We start from the raw sequence: 20,535 nt of genomic DNA on the forward strand, positions 1-20,535 counted from the left end.
GATGGTTTGGCAATATGATGACAAACCTCTGCTTGTTTGTTGGTTTATGTAATTTTCCTGGAAAGATGTTTGTTAAATGATACCGACATATTGCTTCCATAGCTGAACATTTCTGAAGCTAGTCTTGTATCAAAAAGACATTAGTGAAGAACTTTTAATAGCAATGTGTCTCCTCTCTACATCTAGGGGGAAATATAGTGCTGTCCCTTGAAGAAGTCGTTTATTTTCTCTGTTTAGAATGATTCTAACAATTTGTTGTTTCTCCTGTGGCATTTGTGGATCCTTCCATCTGATCTCATGTAAGTTAGATGGAACATGAAATGTATGAGGGCTGCTTCAAAAGTAGTTCTTCCTACTTTATTATGTTGGCCTACAATGCCATAGGCAGATTTTGGTGGTATGGCAGTAGAGGTTGAACCTCTGCATCAATATTCTATTCCGATTTGTTGCTGTGCGATGGATGGCAGCAGAGTGGCAGTCTGACAGAATGGCATCTGACATGGAAGTGCGGATGAAGAAAAAGTGTGGAATTGGATTCTTGCATGCAGAAAAAATGGCACTGACTGACATTTTTTGATGCTTGTTGAAAGTTGATGGAAACCAACCAGTGGCTGTGAGCACAGTGAGGTGGTGAGTTTCAGCAGTGATGACAGCATTAGTGGCTCACCTCCTCAGATGCAGATTTTTACGAATGTGTCATGCAGGCTCTTATTCATCACCACTGAGAATGCACTGGTGGTTCCTATGCTGAAAAATAGCATTTTATAGCTGAGAATTTACTCTATCAAGTGGCATTACTGTGTTCTTTCAATCTGTTGTAGTTTCCATGGAAATAAAGAGGAGGCACTACTTTCTGAGCAATCTATGTAGCTATGAAGACAGGTTATAATGTGAATAAACACCTTGGTTCACCTTGTAAAATTGGCGTAGATAAGCAAGGGCCCAAGGCATGGGTCAGGCTCAGGCTTCTAGACTACTTAATACTCTTCAGCTGCATTCATTGGTTCATATTAACTGTTTTCACATGTTCATCTACTATGGAATGTAATAGTAAGTTTTGCTTACTATTGTAAGCAAATATAGTCAATGTAAATCCATACTGTGGTCTGCTGTTTCGAAAATACATGTTTGTTAAATCTAGTTTGATACTTTGAAGTTTGTTTCTTTCAAATTTAGATTGCATAATTTGGAAGTTAGTCCTGCAGAACTTCATAGACTCACATTCTTCATTCTTCAAGTGAAACCAAGGACTGACACTTTTCAAAGTACCCGTGACAGATAGTAGGCTTCCATGTGCTGTAGAAGTAGTACTGTAAAGATGTTTGCTCTGTTCTTTTTTCTACTTGGCTTGTCTTGATTATGGTGCTGTAACACTTGTCCCAACCTCCCACCACTTAAAAAAAAAAAAATTATATATATATATATATATATATATGTAGGGAGGTTAAATACATTTTCTCTAAGAATCCTGATAGAAAGCTTAGATTTTAGCTCAAAGCAACAATGCACATCCTGAGAATTTTTTTTTTTTTTTTTTTTTTTTTTTTTTTTTTTTGCCAATACAGAAAGGCCTTTTGAAGAAAACAATGATGGTACATTCATTACCTAGATAGCAAAGCTCTTAGATTTATTTTGTGAGTATTCCTTTGGTTTAATGCTTTCTCTTTGATTTTCAGTGGTGAATATGACTCATATGAGATGAAGGGTCTCTTTGACATAACTCGTATTTCATCAACAGTGGAAGTGCTGTAGTCACTGTAGAAAAACACCAATGAAGGAACAGAAATCATAGTATTTAGTGACATCAATGGGCAATGTTGAAAAGAGAACCTTAAAAATCAGACTAAATGGATTAATGGCCGGGGAGCAAAACTAAATAGAACAATCACTGTTATATGATTAACAAATGAAAGTAAGTTTGTAGACTGAGATCTGAAAAGAAACAGGAAGAGTATAGAGATGCAGATGCCACAGATAGACATAGTATGACACAGATAACCAGGAAAAGTCACAGCCTAATCCAATCTGATAAAAGAAATACAGGTTGAAACTAGTGCTGGGTGAACCCCTGGGACACTCAATTAAGTTGGATGTATTTCATCTGGGAGTGGGAATGTAACCCTAAGGAATTATAGGAATTATAGAAAGATATTAAAGCTAAATCTGAGGAGGAAAATAATTAAATATTAGTTGAGGTTAATGGATTGTTGGTAACACCAGGGCTGTGTAAGCAAAGATGTAAGCAAGCTAGGTAGTTTTGAGGGCTTTGTAATGAGATCAGAGAAATAGTTTAGATGTGAGGAAATCTGTAAACTTAGAAGGACAGTTGACACAGAAAATCGGTGGTAATATTGGCACCTGGGAAGTAGGGCATAATGCACAAATTAAATTGATTAGAGGGGGAACAAATTAAGTTCAAATTAAGTTGATGAGCTGGACAAATAAAGTTGATGTGTGTAGTAGGACTAAGCTATTGGTAGCTAGCTTGGGATCTGTTCTGGGTGAATGAGTCTAAGAAGTGGGTGAAAATGTTAAGTAGTGGGAGGTGTTTTTCTGATGCTCTGATAGATGTTTCAGAGTCAGTGTTTCAGGGAGGCTGTGACAGGCTGGAAGAGTCTGGTTAAATTGTAACCATTATTTTAGGTACTTAGTGGGAGAATTACTTTGTTATCAGATCAGGTAAATAGGAAACTGTTTAACTTCACAGTGTTACTAGTTCAGGCTAGCTTTGATGAAGAGACTCCATTTTATCCTCATGTATGTTTTAAATACACATCACAGCGTAGGAACTTACCTTGATCATTTTAGCTTGTTGAGAGCCTGAATCAGAAATTTTTGTTTTCTTGCTTCTAATGTTAATGATAATTCAAAGGATTATGAGTGTGACACTACCTTGACATGCAGATGCAGGTTGTTAATAATGATGATAGTAACCAATTCAGATTTATGTGCTGAATAAGTCCTTCAACTGTTCATTATGCATCTAAAGAAGTTACTTGTAACAGTCAGCTTACAAACCATGTTTTTAAGCACTAGCAAGAAGTAATTATATTTAAGTATGGTATCATTTTAGAGACTGACTCAATTCCTTTCCCAGTGTAGTTAATTAGTCCATTTGAGGTATTGAACTTGTTCTTGCTTTTATAATGTAACATAAGTATGTCAGCAATTACATTTTTGTGCCTTCTTAGAGGTACATAAAGGCAAAATTGGGGTCAAATATTACACTGTAATCAAGTCAGAATTTTTTTTTCTAATATTTTTTTTTTCCCCTGTTTCTGTGGTTTTGCTGTTCTCTTTGAGGGGAGCAAGTAAGAGTTAGGTATCCATCTAACTTCATATTCATTATTAATTCCATTGATGATTATTTGGATGACTTGGAACAAAGCTTGTCCTCGTTAGATTAGGACTTTAAATCTTACCAAGAGTGCACTTTGTGAATGTACTCACGGTTGCATAAATGTAGGTAATAAGCCTCAAGAGGCAGATAAAGACCACAGCACTGTGAATAGAATAACCTGTGACAAGCACGCTGATCCTCTCCAAAACCAGTCAAGTTTGAAATAGTGTTAGGCAAAGTCCTCTGAAGAATTAAAGTAAGCCAACATAGTGAGCAGTGTGTACAGAAGAGGATGTGAGAGGTATGAGAAAATGCAATATAAAGTGAGAGAGCTTAACTCACTGTGCTCCAAATGATTGGAGCTTGTGAGAATTATGTAATGAAGTTGTAATGTTTGAAAAGTGGATTTAGTGTGTCTGAACAAGAGAACCAGAGTACTTTTGTTTGTTTGTTTGTTTAGACCTGTTGTACTATTTGTGCTTCGGGTGTTAGGCTCTCCTGTTTGGGAAATCCAGTGTTAAAGTGATGATGTGGTGATCTCAAACAGAGCAAGTTGGATCACTGGAAGAAAAGATGTTGACAGAGGTTTTAGAACTGTTCATAGCAGTTAACAAGGTATTAGCTACTTCATGGAGCATTACTAATAGCTCTGACTTCTGAAGAAACAGCTGTGGCCAGTGGAAGGACCTCAAAGATAAGCTATTCTTTAGTCAGATACTCCACTTAATAATCCTGGTAGCATATAGAACTTCAGAAATATGTAGTTATGAAGAACTACCTGCATTGCTTAGGCTCAGTAAGTCTTCTATGTGACCCTTGTCAACTTACTAAGGGTAAACAAGGAGTGAATGTAAGCAAGTTATGAGGAAAGACAATCCTTATTACTATTTCCAATTAAGATGAACTCAATTAAAAGATGTATATAATTCTGATAGAAATGGCCAGACATGAATTTTTGAGTTCAAGATAGCAATAAAAGTATAAACAAAGTTTTATTTAAATTCATTTTACAAGTACTGTAAATAAAAAGTAATAACTTGATTAACTGAAATATTTGTGAAAATGTGAAAACTGAGTCAGCTTCTCATACCCACATTTTGTTCCTAAATGTAAATGAAATACTTTATCAAGTAGTAAAAAACAGAGTCCTTGTGAACAGGTAACCTTTGTCATCAGAACTTACAGCCCAGCCTTGAAGATTCTGACCTTTAAAACCTTTCCAGACCTGAGCTTTCCCTATCTGTAGAATGATTTTGATAGTATTTTTGAAAGTACTTGCCTTGTCTTTAACTTTCAGATTTCAGATCCAATTTCAGGTTCATAGAAAAGAACTTGGTGGAAGCAAAAGCTCAACCAGCAAAGGCTCACAAAAATTGAGATTTACTGTTTATAAGTAGTGTCTGGAGTACATTAGGACTGATAGTGAATTGCTTAGGTAAAAATCAAGATCTTCTAAGTGACTTTTTTAGAAGAGTTGAAGTCTGGGAAAGAGCTGCGACTGCAACAGGTAGTCATGTTAATGACAAGAAACTAGGACATATGGGATAAACAGAAAGGACTGAATATCAAAGAAGCACTATACTTTTATAGTGGGTGAAATGGAGAGGAGACAGTGCTACAGGAGGAGAGATGGCTAAGAAAAACTCCCTAAAATGTGAATTGAAACAGCCAAAATTCCACTGGGTCTTAATCTCAGGAGAGCTTTTACATAGAAAACTTGACATGATATTAGAAAGACTTTTTGTTTTTTGTTTGAACAAAGAATAAATGGATTATTGCTGAATACTTGAAAGCCATGTGAGGTCGCTAAGTTATTGAAGACTGAAGGCTGCCATTCTCTGTAACCCTTACTTTTTAAAGTAAAACCCCTATATGTAGCTTTCTTTAACTTCAAATCTTGAGTTGCTTTTCCACTCCCCAGCTTAATGAGGTATTGACTTGATGTAATGATAGGCTAGGAAATGTAGCACTTCAGATAGACCCAAACCACAGGACACTTTCCAAAATGAAGCTCAGAGCAAATTTTAACTCATTCGTTGTGTGTAAGAAGTGTTTAGTGGTAAAAGTGTCTGAAAGAAAGAGCTGTGTTGTATGTGTTACCTCTTCAGTACAGACTGTCTTTAAAGGGATGGAGGAATGGAGCTGTGCAGTATCTCCTTCAATCCGGGAAGGAAAATCTAAATGTTACTTTTTCTGAAACAAATTATTCCACAAGTCTGTGCAAATCAAAAAGAAATTTAATTCGCTTCTTGGCAGCTGCCAACTTTCTATTTATTTATTTATTTGTAAGATGGTAGATGCAAGTCTACTAGACGTGTTGAAGGAAAGTTTCCTTTGTGTCCCTGAATGTGTTTAAAAACCACTTGGATGTGGTGCTCAGGGACATGATTTAGCAGTCGTTAGAGTCAGGGTAGTATGACTGTGGTTGGATTTGATGATCTTTAAGAGCTTTTCCAACCTGAGCAAATCTATGATTCTATGTTTCTTATGCTTGCATTCTTCTACCTCTCAGCTTCACCTGGTTATTTCAACTGGTACCATGGAAGAAGAGGTGACCAGTGCCCGTTAAATCATGGGCCACTCACACAGGTAGCAGCATGTCTGACATGAGTCCTTAGAGCAGTTCTTTTATTTGCTTTTTTTAATAAAATGCACTGTAAAGTTTACACAGACACAGCTTCTTGGCTTTATTACTGATATCCACGTACTCTGTTATCTGTATGAGAACAGTAAAGAGAAATAAACATGTGAAAGAAGTAGGTTGGTGCAGATGTTCACTGGACAATGCTTCACGGTCCTGCAGAGCTACTGTCACAGCTCCTGCTTTTGTACAGGCACTGAAAATGGTCTCCCTATCTTTTGCCAGGACAAGAGATAAGGAAAGGAAGGAGGTGGCCAGCACTGTTGAAGGTTTTTTGAGCTTTCTTTTGCCAGGAGGTGAAGGAACATGTATACAGTTTTTAACAAAGTTATTAATGGTAATGAGCCTTTTGTGGTGGTTAGTTTATGGCAGTGTGTGTTGATAGGGTTCAAGTCTTGCTCTGGAAATGTGAAGTAGGATGTAGACAGCTATGCATCCATTAATTTAAACACAACTGTTGGAGCGAAGATTAGAATCACTTTTGCATAAACTGTGATTTAGAATGGAGAACTTGGTGAGTTCTGAAAAATCTGGAGTTGCTGTCAGTTTTTTCTCTTTCACAAACAGAGGGGATGCATGTATTATTACAGTACTGTGGTTTTATAGAGGGTAAGGTGTAAAATGTACTCTGAGGAGTGTGGTTTAAAAATATGCATTGTCATAGAATCAAGTGAAACAGTTTGTTTCCTACTCTAACTTCCTAAACTATAGTAGTGCAAATAATATTTCCATCAGTGGAATAAATTCTACAGCTCTATACTATGTTTATTGTGGGACTGACGTCTCATTTTGAGAAAGCAGAGTTGTAGCTTTAAATGCTTCTCTCTCTCTCTCTTAACTGAGGTTTTACTGTGGCAGAGGAACAGTAATAGTGCATATTTTTCATCAAAGCTGCTGTAGTCTGTAATGCATTTTTTTTGGCAGGTGCCCACGTTTAATTATGAGTTCTGTGCCTAAACATAGGTAACTGAAGTCTCTCCTTCCTGAGAAAAGAAGTGTTTTTTTTTTTCACAGACAGTGGAAGCAAATATTCCTTGGAAAAGTTACTGCACCATTGGAAAATGCCCCTTAATTTTGTTCCTCTGACTTTATTCTTTTGCTGTGTGAATTGCATCATGAAAAAGCCTTTTTATGTATTTTTATCAGTATCCGTTGCTTTTCCCTGCTGAAGTCAGTCATGAGACTAGGAAGAAGAAGCAAAGCCAATGAATGTTTTCCCAAGTCTTGGCATGTTGATTATCTTGCCTGCATATGTTGATTTTTTTTTTTTTTTTTTTTTTTTTTTTTTTAATGTTATCTAAGTAAGAAGAAAAATAATAATTAAAAAAAAAACATGAAAAATTAACAAAGACAATAGATACTACTTTTTTTTTCATGGTCCAAGAGCTCAAGACAATGAAGTTGAAATAGTAGCACGTTGTACCATTAAATTTTAGCAGGATCAGATTTTTATTATTGCATTAATATATATTTTTCATTTCCCCGAGCATGCATTACTCTTGCCAAAATGTAGATGTTTGTTGTCTTGATCTATTTAAACATCAAAAAAATACACGAAACTGGATTGTGTGGCTTGCCTATTACATGAGTTGCTTGCACCTCCCTTTTTCCCCCTTGTTTTTCTCCTCTGCTGATGGTTCCATTTGTTTCTGAAGGAAAATTCTGCATATTTTGAATGCTGCTGTACTTTCACTTGCTGCTTCTTTTCCTTGTCCCTTTATCACAATTGACTATTTTAGCTGAAGGCAAATCTTGGGATAGAACTCAGAACTGTCATTCAGGATGTTTTCTGGCAGCTTAGTGAATTCTTATAACCTCTTCCAAGCCCTCTTCTGTTTCCTGCTCTGTTTCTGAGCTTCAGAATTATTTTTTCTCTTTCTCTGCAGATCTCTCTACCTGCCTCTGGGAAACAGGATTTCTTCCTGCTTATACCAAAAAGGAGAAGGAAGGAGGGAGGAGGAAAAAAAAAGTGATGTTGAAAATGAAGTTTGTCAGCCTTAGAAAGCTTTGCCAGTGATCTCTTCTACCTTTCTAGGGAGTAGAAGAAGGAAAAAGGAGGGGAAGAATACCCACAAAACTAACTTTGTAAGGTGATCAAATGGCTAAAATACTATTAAAATATGTGGATGACTGAAGCATCTGCAGACCTGAAAAGTGTGCATGCTGTTGACCTCTGGCAGCATAGCTTCTATTGTGTACTTACCCTGTTGTTGTTTATGGAGTTCTTTGTGGTAGTGTTAGAAGTGCTACAACTCACTGATAAGGTTTCTTTCAATTTCCCCCAAGTAGCTCTTTCACCAGTGTTGAACTTCACACCATATGTAGCAACTTTAATTTTTCTAGCAGAAGCATCAATTCATCTTTCTTCTGGCTTCTTCAAATTAGAAACACAATAAATGTGAACTGAAATTATTTGCCCAAGGTAGAATCCATTCCATGAAAAGAGTTCTACATTTTACCGTGAAGGCAGGTCATTGGCTAGCACTGAAATAGCTGAACACTCCAATAAGTGAGTAAATAGAAGGTTACTCATTTTCTTTTGGTTTTATTTTCAGTCAGTTAACTAGATCATATATTTTCTTCAATTTTCTGATTGCTGTGTTAATCAGAAACATCTGTAGTCCCGAATCCTAGTGCCTCTTGGTTTTGCTCAGTCCTTAGACCAGAGATCCATGAAAAGAAGTTCTATGCCACTCTGGCCTAGCTGTTGTTTTCAGAGCCTGACGTGACCTCCCATTTGGCTCCCTTGGAATGTGAACGGCTTCCAAGAGGAGATGACGTCACCAAAGTCGTTTGTCGAGAGACCTCATCCGGTTTTACGCAGGAGCTTTAGCCACAGGTTTATGGTTAGGGATGTTTGCATTCATGAGGAAAGCAGCTTCTTCCAGCTGTGGGACAATGCTGTTCTATAATTGCTAGTTTTAAGCTCAAATTGTATATTGCCGTTAAAGTATAGCTGATGTCAAGTAAGGAACTCCTTCAGTATTAATATCTGTAACTTTACTTAAGGTTTCTATGTCTATTTAATGTGCATTGCTCTGTGAGTAATTAGATCAGGCATTTTCCTTTAAGTAGGACAATTTTTTGCTGTTCTGATTTCAAATTCGCGTTAGGTTTTAATTTGCTGTAACTTTGTGTAGATAATTCTGAATAGGAAGTTGTCCATGTGTTGGGAGGGGTTTTATTACCATGTTATTTAAAAAAAGAAAAAATCTCAACTTGAAGAAAACCAGACAGATATACTGAAAAATATTTCATTGTGATGCTTATTTGCTCTTCAAGTGCATTGTAAGGTATGTGTAGTATCCTTGAGTGTAATGAAACTTCTCTTGAAACTCATTTCTATCTTTATTTGCAGTGTGGTAGGTGAGAGAAGTGCCTGCTGTCAGGAGGCTGCAGCAGGAAATCTGCCACTGGATGAGCTGCCATGTGCTGCGGACAGGTTGTTGGGCCTTTGCCAGTCCAAGAACATAAAAACTATTTCTGTTTGTGCATCTGGTGTTACTTGCTGCAAGGGCTTGGCACTAGATCCAAATATAATGCTACAATTTTAATTATTTTTTTCTTGTGCTTCCTGTCTGTCATGGAAAAAGAATCTGTGACCAGTTTCAATAACTTCTCCCTTTCTACAGAAATGCAGTGACCAAGGTGACTTGCACCTAAAGGGCGAGCAATTGTTCATTTGGATATATATGTAATTTTTTTATAGCGAGGAGGATGGTAAAAAATTATGTTCATATTAATTTAAAACTTGAGTTTTCTGAAAACTGGGCTGTTAAATTCTGTGTTGAATATCTTGTAATTCCCTAAAAGACTCTTCCTTTCTGGCACACTCATAAACATTGCATCTCTGGTTTCTATCTTAATTCCAGTTAGTTCAGAATGGAGCAATATACAAGTTTGGAATAACTGTTGATGACTGCAGTTTTGGATTTCTTTTTCTTACAAACGGAACATCCCATGTCTGTGAATGTTGCATAAGAAAATTTGTTTGCCTTGTTTTGTCCATCCCAAAATGTGTGCTAGAAATCAGGCTGTTTCCCTCTCCGCCACCTATTGTATCCCCTTCCTGTCTCTGTGTCTGTGCACTTTCATTTGAGTCCCAAAGGCTTAAGGAATGTCCTATTTTGTTTGACATTAGCTTTGTTTACATTAGTTTGACAGGTGATGCTTTGATTTAGAATTGCCTCTGCAACCTGGAAATCCTTTTTTTGACATATGACATATCTCTTCACTTTCAGATGCTTTTGGCCTTTTAAGACTGCACAGCAATATTTAAAATTGTTGCATTGTGTAATGCTTGTGAGTAACAACACCAAAAAAATTGGCATGTGATAAATTTGGTTAAGTTCTGTGTCACCTACCAGTTATCATAGTCATTATTATTTTTAATAAGGTGATTACTCCTCCTTTAGCTATTTTTTTTTCTCACTTAGATGCAACAGCAAGTGGAGTACAATCTCACTGAAGCATAAAATGAATTATTTGTTTGACTGCTTGACATCCTCCACCTGTTAATTCCTAAAAGATAAAAAGGAATAAAGTTAATAAAAAAATTCACAAGCTGAGGGGCAACACCTGAATTTAGTATGTTTGTCAGGAGATGTGGTCTGTTCTATGGATATTCAGGCTGCTCTTTATGACAGAATAGGAAATAAAAACCACAAGCTTTTAATGTTAGAAAAACTTGTTTAGAATTTTTATTTATCTATTTATTATTTAAACTAATGACAGCAGTAGTGTTATACAGTGCACCTACTGATGTGTTTGCCAAAATTTCAGTTTTTAATTCAAACTGTTTTCATGCAGACAGGGTTGCTCTTGTTTGAATGAGTCTTTATGGGACTCTTCGGTTTCAGGTGTGATTTTTCTTGAGGCCTCAAGTATATTAAATCTGCAGTTCAAAATCAAGTTTTAGGGCTGATGGAGCTAGCTGAAACTTAAATGACTGCATGTGAAATCTTTCAAACTAAAATACATGCTGTAGTTGGAATTGTGACAAGCAGGGAAACTGAGTCACTTGGAAAGAAGCTATTTTTTTCTTTTTAATGCTTGTAACTAAATGCAAAAGAGAATGGATACAAAGTTTTCCTGATATTTACTTGTAGCTTGTCACTAGATACAATTTTTAAACATTCCTATTGAAACTGATACATGTATCAGGAATTGGTACACTTGTAAGTTTTGCGTGAATAATTGAATGTACAGAAATATTTGCTTTAAATTTCTTACAGTTGTTCATACTCAAATTATCTGATGGGCAAAATGGAGCATTTTGATTGGGGTTCTTTTCCTCAGAGGGGAGAGGAAGGGTAGGGCAGGACTTTCTTTAACCCCTCTGAAGAAGACTTAGCTTCCGTGATAATTATGAATGTATTTAGGTTTTCCCATTACATATGTTTGCAGCAGAGGTCAGAATTTTCTCCTGAGTTCTGGTTTATGATTTCAGTTCATCAGACAGGTGCACCAGTAGTTCTCTTATGTTGTGTCTGGCAAGTTCCTCTATATTATCAACTTAGAAATCAGCAAAGATAATTCTTGATTTTATTTTCAATTTTTAATTTTTTTTTCACATTGATTATTGATCTATGATTGATCAATCATAGAAAGCTGATCCTACATGAAAATAACACTGGCAGAAACCAGTTAACAGATTAACAGATTGTCTGTGTATGGGAACTGCTGAATCACGGCCTGAACCTCTGATTGATCACCTGAGGTGAGCACTGAGTCAGCCCTGGGAGCACAGGTGAAGGCAATTCAGCTGTGCTGCCAGAAGGGGTGGAGCCTGGCTGCACCTCTCCCAGACCCATTTAAGAGCTGACTGCCAGTGGGGAAGGTTTTCTTTCAGGAGATTCCTCCTGTGGAGTTTTACAGCGAGTCCAGGACAAGAGTAAGCGCTCTATCTATTTTCTTTTTGGTATAATAACCTGCTTAGCCAAACTCTCCTGTTTATTTCATAATTATAACATCTGTATATTCACTGATTATACAATCTGTTAACACTTAACAGATGTGGAAGTCTTGTATTCCACTGCTGACAATGCAGAAGTGTTAATCAAAGTTAGTGTCACTTAGCCTCTGCTCAACCGTACTCTTAACTAACATCAGTTTTAATCATAAGTTTGTTTTGTGAAGAAAAGCAAAACTCTACTGTAGAGAAACCAATCATTGAAGGATGTCCAAAATAAGAGTTTTTAAAGCGTCAGCTTTAGTGAAAGGTTCATATTCTTGCTACACAGCTTCTGTGGAATTCTTTCTTTAGCTCCATGAAATTCATTACTTTTTTCTTTTTAATTTATCCTAGTTAACTAGAAGAGGAAGCTTATGGTTTATTTTGTGTGTACGCAAACATAGAATAAACAGGCCATGATCTTCTTTCTTTCCTATATTCTACTGTAACCAATAATTAATAATTTCCATAGTTAAAAATCAAATTTAAATCTCATGTATTTTTAAAGAATTTTTTTGAATCATCGTTATGTGAATAAATTATTGATGAAGTTTGGTAATAAATTATTGATTATTGAAGTCTTGCATCAAATACCCCCTGAAGTATAGTGTAAATAAGCAGCGTGCAGCTCACGCTGCTTGTGCAAGTCTCTGTACTCCTGCTCTCATTAAGATCTGCCTTTGCTCTACGGAAGTCGTCTTAAAAGTTTTTCAAAGGCAAACTTAAAAATCTTCTTACAGTCTGATTCAAAGCATTACTCTATTAGGTACCTCAGCTCTATCTGGATAATTGGTCCTGGTAGTGTTGGAGGAGTAGGATAAAAGAAATCTAGAATTTGAGATTTTATTCTGATATTTTATGCTCTATAATTTCTTGCAGTAGCTTATTAAATACAGCTTTTTGGAAAAAAAAAAAAATTGTATGTACATAAAGGTTGAATGCTTTCCTTTAGCTATGTCTATCTCATGTTTTTCCGCACCCTAGTATTTGGGGCAGTAGACCATACCAGCATAGAATTCCCTACCAGAGATGGTCTGTGTGTGTCAGATCATCTGATTCAATGGCAGAGCAGAAAGCATGTTCAACTGGAATAAACTGGTTAGGACCATGTCCACATGGGTTTTGAATATCTCCAGTGATGGACACTACACATCCTATCCAGGTGACTTTATGCTAGTGCTTGGAAAGTGAAGGAGCTGAGGGAGCAATGTGGAGGAGGGAAGCAGGATAGCCTAAGCTGCAGCAGAAACATTTCTGCAGCTGCATGGTGAACCAGTTCAAAAGTCTGATGAAGCTGACAAAAAAGATGTTTTCAGATAGATTGTATTTCCTAGTGGCTTCACTGAGAAGTCATAATTGGCACTGCAGAAGTTCAAGCAGCTGCTTGAAAGCGCATCATTTAATCCTGATGATTGAAGCCTAAGACTGTTTTCTGATGGAAGGCATCATCATATCTTGCTGTTCAGAAATCTTATTTATTTCATCTGTGCAGTAGGTGGTGAATGCAAAAGAGACTGACCAAATGGCTAGATGGCTCTTTTGCTTGAGAGGGCTTCAGAGAGAAGGATTTGCTGTCTTAGCAGTCTGACATTTCCTGTGTAGAATTACATAAGTAGTATTCTCACAATATGTGAGCTATGAAATTGTGATGTTGTGTATGACTGACTGGAAAAGCATGATGATGTAACTTTTCAAAAGAAATAATGTAAATTTCTTGGCTCTGCATCCAGTAGAGGCAACCCAACTTAAATGTGTCGGAGGGGCAGTTGGTGTCCTTGCAGGTGTGCCACTGGTATACTGAGACACAACAACACCTAGCCAGTGTTCTTCTTGGATGGGAAATGAATTGACCACATCATCCGAGTTGCACAACACGGTGCACCTCCTGCCACCCAGTGCCATTCTGTACTAAAGTTAGTTATATGGTAGCATGTCTGGGGATTACTAACAGGCTCAGTAAAAAACGAAAAACAAAAATCTGCTTGGCAGAATAAAAAATGATTTTAGCGGGGAACTAGAATAGTGCAACAGCCCAGATCTTGTGGATGGAGTAGTTCCTTATTGACAGATTTGGTGTTATATATAGTGCAAAACTGCTATTGACTTCAAAAGATAAGTGGGTACCGAACTAAGAATAAGGTGCCTGAATGGCTTCTTGTGAGATACTTAATCCTGAACTGAGCATAGAATACTGAAGGCTTGGTCTATGGAAGCCCTAAATTCCCTCTGAATGCAGTTACATATTCCAGTAGCTCTTGTAGTTGACTTTGATAATGCTGCCAGGAAGTTTGCACTGTTTGGCATATAAAGGCTACTGCCTAAGAGTGTTATGCTGCATTATGCCATGGTTCTAGCTTACCTTATTCTTATATTTGTAAACCAAATGTGGTAAAAATGCAATAAAGAGGCACATAGCATTAATAACTGATTTGCATTTTTGAGGTGATGTCTTTTTTGTGTTAAGATGTTGGTGTGAATTCTAAACATTTGTGGTCCTATTTTTCTCCTTTTCCATATGCCAGTTTTCTAATCATACTCAGATGGTTCACGTAAAGTTAAAAGGGTTGTATGTTGCTACTTTGGAGTTAGCTTACATTGGTGAATTTAGTATATGTCCACTGTAGTTTATTGTCTAGTCGTAATACTGCCATGCAGTGTTTTTGAATAAGATCTGTAGCTTGGTTACTATTTTTTAGCATCTAATTTTCATTACATGTACTAGAAATACTCATTCAAGTTTTTTTTGAAAAGTTCTTTGAAAGAGATCTTTTTTTTCTAACCGTTGTGCACTGTAGAGATCAGTTGTTATTTTGTTGGGTTTTTTTAACTTTCAGGTTTTTTTTTTAATCATGCATTTTGCCCAACTGCTCAGTGGATAACAGCATTTGTATTTATTCTGATAAGCTGATGCTTAGTTTCTACACACAAGCTGTTGTGAGAAGTTACTACAGTTCCTTTCCTTGAGGCGAATGACCTACAGCAATAAGAGAGAAAAACTTTGTCAAAAAGTAACAGAGCTATTTTAAAACAGTATATTCAGTAGAGAATCAACGAGATGTGATCAGGGAAACTGTTCATAACTTAATGAAGTGTAGCATTCTATATTTTTTATTTTCAAAATCTCTGCATAATGACTTTCTAAAAGCCTTTACAAGTAGACATAATTTGAATTTTTGTAGAGAATTCTCTTGGAAGAGAAAATCCTAGAGACACCTCTGGGAAGTAGTTTTGAAAACTATGTGCCTATGGAATCATTTCAGAAGTGCACATGAAACATTCATCTTAGGTAAGAGGGAAATGGAAGTAGAAATATCTATTTTATCTGAATCCTCTTAATTTGTGTTCACTATATCCTATTTCAGAAACTCAGTTCTCTAAGGAATTTTGAAATATAGGCACGAGATAAGGAAAAAAAAAAAAGGTAGTCTGTGAATGCAGTCTCAGAATAGCAGAGTGAAAGATGACAGTTAATAGGAATGGCATTAATTGATTTGCTTATTTCTTTTTAAAAGTGTTGTATCTGTTTATGGTAATGGGAAACATAAGCTTTATGGTGGCCACTGGGCATGAAAATCTAAATTCTGTTTCACCCTGCTTTTCTGTAACGTTTTCAAAGCTGCAACTATCCCTTGGAGTACATGAACCACTGAATTTCTTTTGAAGTACAAGGAGCAGCATCATTGTTCCTGAGTTTTGCTCATTCAGGATCACAAACATAAGTCACTGATGCATTGCATCACCTCCAGTGATACACCGGAAGGTAGAAAGTAATTTGCTGTATGCTGGGCTATGGTGAAGTTGTGACACTAAGGGACATGATTTAGTAATGGGACTTGGTAGGTTGAGTTGAAGACTGGACTTGGTCTCGAAGATCTTTTCCAATCTGGATGATTCTGTGATAACTTGGCTAACGAGTAAGAGATGAGTTACTGTCCAGTGAAAGTGGATTGCCTTAAGAGTTGGAGATAATATATAATGAGCCCTGCAATCGCTTTATCTTCATGATTTTGTATTTTACACATAAAATTTTAATCTACAGTGGCCAGAGCTACTCTTTTTTTTTTTTTTTTTTTTTTTTTTTCCTTTGATTCAGTGCTAATGTATGGCACTGCAGGTCATACTGTATGACATTTCCTTAGTTAAAGGAAAGAAACGAAGCATATCAGCTTATAAGTAGAAGCGCATTTAAAAGAGAGTCTCTGTGTTATGGTGTAATTCTGTACATGATGATGCGAGTTTTTCATGGTTCTAAATGTAAAGTCTGATAATATGAGTCTTCCATCATAGTTGTAAGGAGTTGTTAAAACTGAACCTGAGCAATAACACTTGGCTTAATGAAACTTTTGCATTTCCAAGAAATATATGGAAATAGAGTATCAGGCAGGATGCCAACATCACTTCATAAAATATAAGATTACCAGTGCAGTTGAATTCACAAAATTAGTTAACAGAAATCTTTTTATGGAGATCCCAGAGGAATGTTTTATTACATGGGTGTTATTCTTAGAAGGTTTAGCTTCAATGATTACTCAGTTCTGATGCTCTCTGTGATGATTTTGGAAGGGAAAAATCCTTAGCTTGCTGATCATTAAGTCTCAGAGTAGCTGAGGATGGACTCTGGAATGGATCTCTGGAGACAGCCAGTCCATCACCCTCCTTAAGGCTGGGTCAGATAGAGCAGGCTGCCCCACGTAGTCTACAATCAGACTTTGAATATCTCCAAGAATAGAGACTCCACAGACTTTTGGCAGCCTGTTAAGAGGTGTTTGGCCTCACTAACAGTGGAAAAAGTGTTTTCTAATGTTTAGATGGAAATTGCCATACTTCAGTTTGTGCACAGTATCTTTTCTTCTGTCACTTTGCATCACTAAAAAAGCTTGGCTCTACCTTTGCTTCTTAGTCCATCAGGCATCCATGCACACTGGTAGGCTCTCCCTGAGTTTTCTCCTCTCCTTTCTAAGCAACTGTCTCTCTCTCTGCCTCACCTTATGAGAAGGACATTCCAGTGTCTTCAGTATTAGCAATGTTTTCTCACTCTAATATTTTCATGTGACACTGGCACTACAAAGCCTTGAGCTAGACGCTGCTATCCCTCCTGGTGTACTTCACCAGAGTCAGCGCTGGACTTTGGGCTGCAGATCGCAACCTTTTGTGCCTGGCATCTCAGCCAGTTTTCAGCCTACCTAATTACCTGTCTGTGTTTCACCAGTTCATCTGAGGATGTCACAGGAGATGGTGCTGAAAGCCTTGTTAATTTCAAGATAAATCATGTCCACTACTCAACAAATCAGCTGGCCGTTAGGTTAGCCAGGCATGGTTCTCTTTCTTAAATACATTTTGACTACTTCCCATCATTAACTTATCCTTCAGGTATTTAGAAATTATTTCCAAGATTATTTACTGCATCATCTTCCCAGGAATAGAGCAGAGTATGACTAGTCTGTAGCTCTCCATGTTCTCCTCGTTGCCCTACGTTAAGACAGGAATAGCATTTATTTCTGGTCTTTATGAACCTTCCTTGGTGCCAAGACTTTTCAAGGTAGTCTGAGTGGTCTTGAATTGACATTAGCTATCTCCATTGGCACTCATCAGAGTATCTCAACCGTCAGCTCACATGGGTTTGTGTATGTCTAACTTGTTTAACTTCCCTTACTCTATAGAGTTTTAGCAAAACTGGTGTCCCTAATGCAGTAGTTTGGTATAGGCACTGCTACTGTGTTGAAGGAATGTGGAGCATCACTATTTGCAGTGAAAGAAACATGCCAAGTATACTGCCTTGCATAGGAATCAAAAATTACATGCAATTATTTTTACTGAGGGGAAGAAGTGAAGATTTGACATGAAATGAAAGCGTAGCTGTTTGAGAAAATTCTGAGCTGATGGCATGTTGTACTAGTGGTTGTACTAGTTCAAAAAATAAGATAGGAAGATATATGTGAATTGAAGTCAAAAGAAATAATAGTTTTAGCTTTTGTGATCATAAAAGTGTTTTTATCAGAGTACTGGCAAATTGCAATGTTCAGACTTTTCTGTAATGTTTAATTTAAATCTCTACTGAAAATTCATTCTGTTAAAGGTCAGTTAAGTGTTAATATCCATTACCTTCTATGAGATACCAAAGAATCAGCAACTGAGGCTGGATGCTGAATAAATGTATGTTGGATTCCTGGAAAATCTTCTTCATTATCTTTGTGGCTGCTAAAATGAAATTAAATAATAATCTTAAAACTCCACTAGCCTGAATTGTGCACTTGTACTCATTGAAATTTCCTGAAGCTAGATGGGAAAGTAACTGCTTGCATCAGTCAGCATAAAGATGCACAAATAGAGCTTTTGGATTAGATTAACACTGGAGTCTGTTCAGTTTAATAGCAGTTACATCGAATGTTTCAAAAAACTTGATGCACAAGGTAAGCAAAGAAAAGTACTCAGGATTTCCATGAAGTATAATGAATCTTAGTTCTCCGGATGCTGTCTGCTGGAACACTGGCTGTGTCCAAATAGCATGCCTGTTTGTGCAGGCTACTTTAGTGGATATAAATGCAGAAGTTACATGTCTAAGTGTGACCTTCCCTTTCTCAAATGATAGTTAAGCTATACTTTAATGATTGTAATTGGTTAAAATATAAGTCACTAGCTGAAATTTGGCTGAGCTCAGCTTGAAACTAAATGTGCAGTTGGTGGTTTAAAAAAGTGACAAAAGCTGCTAAAATATTCAGCACTAAGAATATCTTTGGCTACTTAAATACTTCAGGAACTGTGGCTGAATAGGGTAGTTGCAGTCATTGTAATACACTACAACCTTCTCTTCTTTCCCATTATGCTGTTTATATCCTGCTTGAATGGAAATATATTTTCATTTCCTGATGGCCTCCTCTTTGCAGCTTAAAACTTTCAGCAGATGGGAATATTAGAGGAATATTATTACCTTTGCTTCTGCTTTGAGCTGAGAGTGCAATTGGGCTGTGAAAAGATACAACAAAATTGCAAAAACTTCCTTGCCTGGCTCCCGAGCAGCCCACGCTATTAGGAGCTGTCTTGGTAGTGTCAGAGATGTCATTAGCTAGTAGTGGAAGATCCATTAAACTATGCTAATTATTTCAGTGAGTTCTATTCTAAACTATGTAAATATTAGAGATAAAGGAAACAGTACATCTTCCAGAAAGGCTTTTGAATATGGCTCTGCTTCTGCATGCTCACATTTCAAGGCTGACTGCAAAAGTCTGAAGTAAAACTATGAATTAGCCACTTCTTAGCTGTAAGGATATGACCCCTTTTTCTCTTCTTCAAGTCTTTCAAACTCTTTCAAACAGTTCTTAAAATTCCCTAATCTTGCTGGAAAGATAAATGATGTGTTCAGTCTTTTCTTTCTCACACTGTGTTGTGGCTATAAAAGGACCGTTAATAGAAATTTATCTAGTCTGCCCTGAAGCTTAAGGATTTTCAGTTTTAATCATGTTTTCAGTGGTCCTTTGATTTTTGAATTCAGAGTAAAAATTGATGTGACAGAAAGAACATTTAGTCTTGATAAGGATTTTTGGATATTCTGTGTAATTGTGATTGACATCTCTTAAAATAGCATGTTGTTAATGTATAGATCAAATATAGACTTTTTTTTTCTTTACTTTCCACAGACCCACCCCATTTCAGACAGAACCTCAAAGTCTCTACAACATCTGCCAGTTTGACTTTACACCATCAACAAGTTATCATTCCATCAACAGCAATGAGCTCCACAACACAACCAGGTCAGTCTGCTTCTTTCTTTTTTTTTTTTTTTTTTTTTTTTGCATCCCACTCCTGAAGAATACTGTCCTGTGTTAGGATGTACAGAACTTTGTGGTGATGAAATGGATTTGGCAAGTGACTGATATGCCAGCTACAATTCATAAGATGTGACTATCTTAAAAAATAAGATAGAGGCTATGCAGGTGAAAAAGGCTATTTTTCGGGGAGCGTCTTATCAGAATTTTAAGCCAGTGCTTTCTAAATATTTTTGTAAACCTTATAAAGAAATTGAATAATCACATCTGGACATGAATAACTATTTTAAAATGTTTTAATTTTTAATACTTGTGTTTAGTGATTACATTTATATTTGCACAACTTCTTTTTTTAAAGAAAGAATGCAGATGGCATTCTGTTGTTTTTAGCTCTAAAGTTGTATTTGCCCACACTGCAGAGCTTCTTCCTTTATGGCTGCCTAACAGGGGTTTCTGGATGTGCTTCATCTCCTGCCTGGAAAATGAGCTACTGCAGGTAAATCTGCAGTAGATAGTGAAATATTAGTACCTATAGCCTTATAGCCTGTGTTCAAACTTCCAAAGAAAGAATGCTGCATATGGAACATGCATTGACTTGAGCCCTATTGAGAAGTGAGAGTCCCCAGTTCAAATCTGTGCAATGTTGCATATGGTTCACACTTCATTCACCCACACTCCATGTATCTATTCCTAGTACTGTTGATAAAATAACCCTTTACAGGTGGCTTATTTTATAACTGCTTTGCTTTTGTACAAACAGCTTATAAAAGCATCAGGGAAAATGCTGTAACAGTAAGCTCTGTTTATGTGCTAGATGCCCTATCTCATAGAAATATAA

The 20,535-nt window shown here is 36.7% G+C and overlaps 1 protein-coding gene across 2 annotated transcripts in view; it reads left to right on the plus strand.

Annotated features, from left to right (window-relative positions):
• The window catches only part of HDAC9 (histone deacetylase 9), a 441,905-nt gene that overhangs the window by 12,636 nt on the left and 408,734 nt on the right, over positions 1-20,535 (plus strand). For both annotated transcript variants that reach the window (XM_048952240.1, XM_048952241.1), the window contains exon 2: positions 19,569-19,682. In XM_048952240.1, the coding sequence (XP_048808197.1) occupies positions 19,661-19,682 (22 nt within the window). In that variant the 5' untranslated portion in view covers positions 19,569-19,660. The remainder of the gene's footprint in view (positions 1-19,568; positions 19,683-20,535) is intronic.

This window comes from Lagopus muta, chromosome 7, assembly GCF_023343835.1.
Source record: "Lagopus muta isolate bLagMut1 chromosome 7, bLagMut1 primary, whole genome shotgun sequence".
In the NCBI taxonomy this organism is placed as follows: domain Eukaryota; kingdom Metazoa; phylum Chordata; class Aves; order Galliformes; family Phasianidae; genus Lagopus; species Lagopus muta.